At 37.5% G+C, this 8901-nt stretch overlaps 1 protein-coding gene across 1 annotated transcript; it reads right to left on the reverse strand.

Annotated features, from left to right (window-relative positions):
- Positions 1–481: 481 nt before the first annotated feature.
- On the reverse strand, positions 482–8236 carry EMB1688 (Minichromosome maintenance (MCM2/3/5) family protein). Its single transcript, XM_086566545.1, has 5 exons — positions 7329–8236; positions 2143–2355; positions 1810–2004; positions 1483–1676; positions 482–1086 (listed from the first exon to the last, which is right to left on the reverse strand). Exons 1-5 carry the CDS (start codon positions 7956–7958, stop codon positions 894–896), a joined length of 1425 nt encoding a protein of 474 aa, XP_086422671.1. The 5' UTR covers positions 7959–8236; the 3' UTR covers positions 482–893.
- Positions 8237–8901: the final 665 nt, after the last annotated feature.

Consider the following 8901-nt stretch of genomic DNA (forward strand, 5'->3'; position numbering starts at 1 on the left):
GTTTGGGCCCTGAACCATCGAACCAGCCGGGTCTAGTTAGACGGCTAATGCAAGGACCTTTGGTTTTAGTTGTTAACCATTAACAATATACGAGGTTCAGAAGTACGAACCACAACTTGAACTTCGTAGGTAAGTGGGTTAGAGTGGGCAACATCTCCTTGAGGGAAAATTTAAGTGCGTATCATTGCTTTAAAGATTTATCTGACAGTGCTCTAGTCAGAAAAATTATACACTGACTTATACATTTTAAGCTGATCTTGCTAAAATGAATCAGATCAACCATCAAACAAAAACTGAGGAATACACTTATACACCTGGTACCGGGAGGCAATTTTTCTGTGGCTTAAGCATGGTGCATAGTGATGTACTGCATTGACCGCTTCTAAAGTACTTACAAAGGAATAGAGCAGGGGCTGATACATCACACCAACTCGTAGGCGGGAATGTAGGGAAGTGTACAATTAATTGTCCTCGCAATAACTTTCAACAAAGGTAGTGCAGTAAATTTAACTTGGAATCCAACTGTAATCTTGGATTTTAACTATAGTAGTAGTTCACAATCAGAGCAAATCTGAATTTGACAAAAAAACAAAATAAAATGCATTATAGGCTACTGAACCTATATACAAAAGAGACGGTGCCAAACGAGAAAGTGACATAAGCTTCTTGTAGGTTCAACACAAGATCATGCAACTTTTTCTGCTACAACATTAGAAAGTGGCACCTCATTAGTATGTCTTGTTGGATAACATTGTCCTCTCATTGTCTCATAATATCCCAAAAAAGAGCGATATGGGTCAGATACTCAGATGTCTAAAACTGCTATATACAGTATGGCGCAGAGCTGCTAGCCTGCTACTACTTTTCATGGCCGAAAGTTGCTAGCCCTGCTACTACTTTTCATGGCGGATTGCCCTCACGGCCTCAAATGGTTCTTCATCGACATCCATGAAGTTTTCGTCATCATCCAAATCATTTAGTTCCTCCATCACTGACTGGTTGATCCGCTTTCGTGATTGCCTCCTGTGCTTTTTAAGTTCAAGGCGAGGTTCTGCTTGTTTGACACCCATATCTCCGACTTTATACCTAAAAAGTTACACCATAAATTGCCAATCTATAACAAAAAATGATAATTTTGCAACAAGTAATAATACTACTACTGCCTTCATATCAAGGATATCTAGCTTGGAAGTTTTGGTTAGCACAGAATTGGAAAATCGGCAGATCTTTTGATTATTCAAAGTTGACATGAGCATATGAAACATTAGATGCACAATCCACCCAATTCAACTCATGGAAACACTCAGCATATAAAAGTAGCTTTACGTTTTTACAAAATTGTTATATATATTCAGAAAACAACTTTTGTGAAAATCCATAGCAACACATCACCATCTTACTTAAACGAGGTTAGGTACCAGAAACTTCCAACAAGAAGTAGATTAAGGATTAAGTATCACTCCATGTAAAGGTTAGACATACCTTACATCGCTTTCCCTTTTGGTACCTAAGGTTCTCAGTTGGAATTCTTCTCTAATTTTGATCTCATCAAGTAGTTGAAGATAATATGCATATCTTTCCCAATCCCCCTTCACCACACATCCCGGTTCACCAAGATGTAAGCAATCACTAAACGAGCATTTTGCAGGGTCATTAGTACTGAGCATTTTCCTGATCTGAATGGGAAAAAAATCAAATGGACAATGGCCAATATAAGTATAGACTAAGCCACAATGAATGCACAGGCAGCACAGCAGCGCTTGAGACAATAATATATGTAATCATAATGAGCAATTCAACAGCACGAACCTCAGGGAACATTTGTGCAAGAGATTTCTTTGTTACTCTCATCAGACTAGGCTGGTTAAAACCTGGAGTATCAGCTAGAAAACCTCCGCCAGACAATGGGAGCAAAGAGACATGTCGAGTGGTATGCTTACCTCTACCACTTCTTATTGACACCTCCCCAACACGCTGATCTTCAAACCATTTGCTTCCTTCAATCTGATGTAGTGAATGAAGAACAGAATTTCATATTAGACTACACACTCTAGAACTGACATAAGCACTAACAACAAAATGTGGTAAAAACACGGTTAATGAATTGTCTAAGCAAATGTGTGAAGGATGTAACAAACTCACATGTGACAACCAGTTATCTTCTTCTGGACCATGCTTACTGCCTCTCAAAGCATTGATTAAACTGGACTTCCCAACCCCACTTGGACCCACGATCACAGATGTTTGTTCTCTTAAGATGAACGCAAGAGAGTCCAAACCAACTCCAGACTCAACACTGCAAAAAAGTGGTTGGTAACCCCACTTACGAAGCTTTGCTTTCCATGCCACTTGTGTCTGCAAATAAAGATTTCATTTTATAACTGGTCATAAGGAAAACATACAGTGTGTTACAATACAGTCACCAACAAATTAATCTAGTGTCTAAATTGATTTTTCAGTAGACAGAAATCGAAGTACAGTAATCTACATTCCACATAACTATGAAGCACCCATACGTCCCTAAGGGTGAAGTATCCGTGTCCGACATGGATACGCCCCGATACGCGTCCGATATGTGTCGGATACGCGATTTGGAGTATCCGATTTTATAATTAATTTTTTAATTTCCGACACGCGGGGGACAGTAATCTCACACATACAAGAAATTTTTTTGGAACTTCAACAAAAAAAAACAAGTGAAATAAAATCCAAGTTAAGAAGAGATGCAAGAGAAGAAAGATGAAGTGAATCCAAGTTATACATGTAAGTTGTTGCTTAATGTGTTTGAATTGGTCATTTTATGAACTAGAATTGCCATTTTAATTTGAATTTGGTGAAAAATGCTCAATTATATAATATTTATATATATATTATTCAAACGTGTCCATGACGTATCCGTGTCCTATATTTTTGAAAAATGCCGTGTCCGCGTATCCGTGTCGTGTCGTATCCATGTTGCGTATCGGTATCCGTGCTTCCTAGCCACATAATCACAGTACTGCTCTTCAAAATACAGAGTAGCCCGTTACGAAAAGGGATGTTGAAAAGCAACCATAATTCCAGACTGCTCAATCACCATAAAAAATAATGCAATGCAAGACTTAGCAAACAGCAAATGAAGCTTGCTCAAGGTATCAATACATGAAATTCTCAGGTTTTGTTTGGTTTACAGCAAAGACTCCAGAGTTAAAATGGGGAAAGGTACTTCACTCACAAAGTACTACAAAATGGGTTTTCATTCTCTTCCGAAAAGGTTAGTAAACATAGACATGTCGGATGGAGGCGTAACTCTATCAAAATTTTGCGGAAAGTTTTACATAACTTCACTTCTTCCAGTCAACGATGCCAAGACATAAACACACCCTCACAAATCACTCATATCTAGCATAGACAAGTTCAAACTTATTCAAAGCAAGCGTAAGCAGAACTCCAGTAGACTCCGCCTCAACTAGAAAACTATTAAGCGAAAAACTCTCAATCTTAGGCAGTTCAAAAGAGAACAAAACTAATAAATGACCAACATTAGCAACAGGTGGGTCCAATATTTCACTACTCCTTCCAAACACATTTTCGATCGTTCCTCTTATCAATCCAATCAATTAAACTAACTAAAACTTTATCACCAACTAATACCCTTGTCTTAACTTTCATCAAAACAGCTTAAACTACACAAAATAATTTTACCCCAACACTACTACAATCCTCTTTTTCTTCTATGGTGGTTTTTTCGACGACGACTCTCATTAAATTGGCTTGAGCTGCCAAAACCATGCCAATGGCTTGGTTTTGTGATAAAGGAGGATGCACATGGTTTTCAGGATAAAGACCTGGAGAGGAAGAGATGACGTGGAGAAAAGTTCTCTTGATTGGAGGAGGGTTTCGTCTAATTGGATTTTTTCTATATGGGTTGGGTCTTGACAAGCTGTGGATATTATGGCTGAGAATTTTTTTCATGTTGCAGATTGGAAGGGAAGGTCGAAAACGGATTATTGAGGTACTGAGTTTAAAGAGGGTACTGTTTCTTCCTTTATATTTATAATTCACCTACACAGTCTATGATTTAGTCGAACATCCAAGACAAAGTTACACCTTCCCAAATCACTCATTTCTAGCATAGCTCGTGCACATAACTTACACTTCAACCATTTGCGCAATATTAAGCAGGACTTCGATACACAAACAAAGGTAAAAAACTCAAGTTTTAGGAGGTAAAAGCCAAGTCACCATAAAAATAACATTGATACTGTCAAATGTTTTAGATGAATTGGCAATTTTGAGAGGGGTTCACTAAAAACCTGCGGGGTATACGATTTAAAAGTTAAAGCCATATGAGCCACATGGTTCAGAGTGAAAGATTTCAAGAGACAAAAGAACAAATGAAGTGAAACAAATGAATTCTATTCAATGTCTTCACAAGTGCGTTTAGACACACTCACACACATATACATAAACCAGAGAAAGAAGATTCTGGACTCTCTAACTGTAGTTTGCTACAGTGCACAACTAATTAGATCAACATATATCATAAGTGGTTCACCATGAAAAGGGATGTTGAAAAGAAAACCAGATTTCTAGACCACTCAATCACCCAAAAGAATATATAATGCGTGAGTAAGAAAACAGCAAATGAAGCTTGCCCAAGTTATGAGTTTCTATTGTACGGTCCACATATTCAGCCAATTAAAAATGCCATATGGGGATACACTCAGGCTCTGCTTGGTATAGTACAAAGACTCCAGAGTTGAATGTGGTAACCATACTTCCTCACAAAATCTACAATAAGGTTTTTTATTCTTTTCCCAAAAGGTCTGTAAACAAAGTAATGTTATATGGAGTGTAGTTCCATCAAAACTTTGCGGTAACTTGGTAGCTGCATTGTTTTACAAAGTTTCACCTCCACCAGTCTATTATTTAGTCCCACACCCTTCCCTAGACAAACACACACACTTCCTAATCACTTATATTCTAAGTTACATTGGCACGGACACGTGTGTCCATATCCGACACGGATACGGAGTGTCTGACATGGCGAAATATCAAAAACTAAGGTATATCACACACAATATGTGTCCGTGTGTGTCCGATACGGACACGTGGATACGTATCTGACACATATTATTTTTGAAATATGGTGTGTCCATGTAACATAGCTTATATTTAATATAACTTGTGAACATATTTATACTGCAGTCATTTGCGTCATATCAAGTAGGACTGTGATATAGAAGAAAGGTAGAAAACTCAAGTTTTACCAGGTAAAGAGTATAAGTGACCATAATGATAATTGCGTTATTGTCTTAGGAAAAAGAACAGGAAAAAAAAATTGAATGAAAAGGCAATTTTGATAGGGATTCACCAAAAACCCTTGGGGAGTACGATGTAGGAGTGAAAGTGATGCTCCTTACCACATGGTATTGGTAAGAGAAACTTGACAACATACAAATCGAATGTCTGTAAAAAGCAATTGCTGCCTAATCTTACCAATCACATTCCCTAAAACAGACTTAAACCAAGTAACATGGACACTTCTTATTCTTTTAAAAAAAAAATCAATGACACATGGACACGTTGTGTATACTATTTCAAACTAGGGTTTCTTCCCAGGTTACACTGACACAGACACGTGTGTCCATATCTGACATGGATACGAAGTGTCAGACACGGCGAAATATCAAAAATTAAGGTATATCACACTTAATATGTGTCTGTGTGTGTCCATGTAGATACATATCCGATACAGAACACTTTTAAAATATGGCGTGTCCATGTAACATAGGTTTCTTCTATACCCTAAAAGATAAAGAAACAAAATCGATTAATATAGTTACAACTCTATGATATCCCATTTTCATAATTCTTTATTTGAAAGGAGGCGCTTTCTAAGGTCTTGATCCCAAGAATAAAATTGATGCACTAGTGCACATATTGATATGAACGTGACGCTGAAGAATCGTGAACTGGTTGCTTGTGAGCCACTACGGTTGTTGTGCACGACAACCGAACTTGAAACCCACAAATTTGAGAAGGGAGATGACAAGTTATCACTTGTAATTACCCTGCAACTAATCAATAACAAGAACACACAAAGAGAAAACCTTTCTCACACAGGCACAAAGTTTATTAATCAACAACCAAGTATGGCCAAAGGCCTACAACTCAATATATAGACTAAAGGAACTATGAATTTAGAAGCTATCATTCTAACTCAAATTTAGAAGCGTATCCGGGTCAATGTGACTTAGAATTATAAAATAGAATTAGTTACCAGCTTGGATTTCTATCATTTATGTTTTACGCATTTCAGAGGGAATACAACAAATGTATGGATATTCTCCTTCTTAGAGCAGTGACCATCCACATAGACGATATTAAGTTCCTCGGTTTGGTTGAAACTAAGGTAAGGGCAATTAACACTTTAAGAGCACAAGCAAACATTTGAGTGCTATGGCATCCCTATATACGTCTAAATAAACATAGTACACAAGGCTGATCAGGTCATTCTCTGCCAGTTGACTGATTATGCTATGAAGGAACAACTTCATCTACAAGTTTTTTATGGTAGAAGTGCTAAAATGCACGTTTTAAATGATATTCGGCAGTTCATGCCTACATGTCAAACTCCCTGGATTGTCGTTGGTGATTTTTCTATATGTAACAGTGTATTGTGCAATTTGGATTATAGAATCCTCAGCTACTACAGAATAAAAGACAAGGACCTAAATGTAAAGAAAGCAGTAGCTACACCTTAGTTAATATTGTCTGCCTATAAGTTCTCCAAAATCTGCTCGTTCTGATACTAACCAACTAGCACTAGACATAGTTTCTTTGATTGCTCAGATTCAAAGAAAGTGTGGTCCAACATTTTACAGTGGTGTGGTTTTCAGAAGGCAAATCTCCAAGTCTAAAGGAGAATGGACACAAGTTTTCAAGAGTTCAAGACACTAATGAGGAGCACATTACAAGTTGAAGTGACAAGAGCTTGCAAATTTGTCGTACAGTGTCTACACTATGGAAAGAAAGAACATACTATCAAGCAAGTTACTGAAAGGCGTGAAGGTTAGAACTCAACAAAAATGTGTGGCAATAGATAACAACCTACTCAACAGACAATTTTCAAACAACATTAGTATGCAGTCAATTATATGCCCAAATCAACGGGGGTTCCTCCTCGTCTTGGATGTGGTCGCTATAAATTAAAATCGGGTCTTGTTACGGTGGCTTATTTAGGTACCACTTGAACTACATTGCAAATCTAACTAAAACATATATACCTCAATCCATAAAACATTTAAAGAAACAAACTCAAGAACCAATAAAACGCAATGTACCTCTTCGTCAACAAGTTCAGACTTATTCAATGCAAGTGTAACCGGAATCCCAGTCGACTCAGCCTCAACTAAAAATCTCGTAAGCGAAAAACTCTCAACCTTAGGTTGTTCAAAAGAGAACAAAACCAACAAATGGTCTACATTAGCAACAGGTGGGTCCAATATTTCACTACTCCTTTCAAACACATTCTCAATCATTCCTCTCTTATCCACCCAATCAATTGAACTAACTAATACTTTATCACCAACTAATACCCTCCTCTTTATTTTCTTCAAAACTGCTCTCACTACACATAATAACTCCACCCCAACAATACTACTACTAGTATTCTCAGTGGGTGCCGCTTTTTCGACAACAACACGCATATAATTGGCTTGAGCTGAAGAAACCATGCCAATGGCTTGGTTGGTAAGTAAAGGAGGATGGGTGTTTGGAGTGGGAGAGAGTGATGACGTGGAGGAGAGATGCTTGGAATGGAGGTGAAGTGTTTTGTTGGATTGGAGTTTTCTGTATGGGTTTGGGTCTTGACGTGCTGAGGTTATTATGGTTGAGGAGGTTTTTTTTAAGTGGAGGATTGGTAGGGATAGGGAAAGTCGGTAACGGAATATTGAGGTTAGGGAAATTGACATGTTGGACAAAAATTTTCCTAGAGTTCGGAATTTGATTTTAGGATTTTAGAGGTGGAAGTGATTAATACTTTTTTGGATGAGAAGAAATGTGAGTCTTCATTTCTGCTGTAGAAAGAAGCAGTTGGTTACACGGTTACACTTGTTTCAGGGTCAAGGGCCATAAGCTCATAGTGCGGCGTGTGTGTGTAATACTGTAATGAGTACTCTACTGTAATCCATAGACACCGAACTTTCGAGAGTATTTTCGAAGTGCTGAGATATACTGAGATTTTTTTATACCAAATTGCCAATAAAAGCTTCGGTCCTTAGTAGGGGTGTTTCTTTTTACCGAATTTCCGATTTTTCCGAAATCCGACCCGAAATTGGTCTGGCTCTGGGTGTAGTTTCATGGGCCGATTTTCTGATTTTCCGATTTTCAAAAATTCTGAAAAAAAAATTGGATCGGATTTGGATATAATTCTAAAAATCCGATCCGATCCGAAAATTCCGAAATTATTGCCAATTTATTTCAAAAATATATACTTCTCTCACTATCCACTTGATTAGATCTCGACCGTTCATTCATTTTCTAGTTTTTTACTTCCAAAAACAAAACAAAAACATAACCTAGCCACTACTTCCCCACTTGAATTGGACCACTCTACTGTCATTACACCGTCTGCCATAACAATAATGATATGAAAAAAATGTCATTGAGTCATACAATGACTTCCAGACCAATCCAAAAACCAAATTCCAATAGATAGAATATTATGTAAAGCTATTTAGAGTCCAAGACCATAATCCATTATTTATCGCGGACACTTTCACGCTTCAATTTCACACACCTAAAAACGATTGAAACATTACAAATACCTAGACCTCAACAGAATGCAATGCTTGCTATTGGTGGCTGCAGGTTCTTTTTCTCGTTTTTTCTTGGATCACTTGTTTGAATTAAAAT

This window comes from Coptis chinensis, chromosome 6, assembly GCF_015680905.1.
Source record: "Coptis chinensis isolate HL-2020 chromosome 6, ASM1568090v1, whole genome shotgun sequence".
Taxonomy (NCBI): Eukaryota; Viridiplantae; Streptophyta; class Magnoliopsida; order Ranunculales; family Ranunculaceae; genus Coptis; species Coptis chinensis.

Excerpts from the sequence above, each read along its gene's own strand:
- EMB1688 (XM_086566545.1), bottom strand. The coding sequence starts at position 7,958 with ATGTCAATTTCCCTAACCTCAATATTCCGTTACCGACTTTCCCTATCC. Across the intron at positions 1,677-1,809 it reads TTGCACAAATGTTCCCTGAG|ATCAGGAAAATGCTCAGTAC; the intron begins GTTCGTGCTGTT and ends TTTCCCATTCAG. Across the intron at positions 1,087-1,482 it reads AAAAGGGAAAGCGATGTAAG|GTATAAAGTCGGAGATATGG; the intron begins GTATGTCTAACC and ends GTAACTTTTTAG.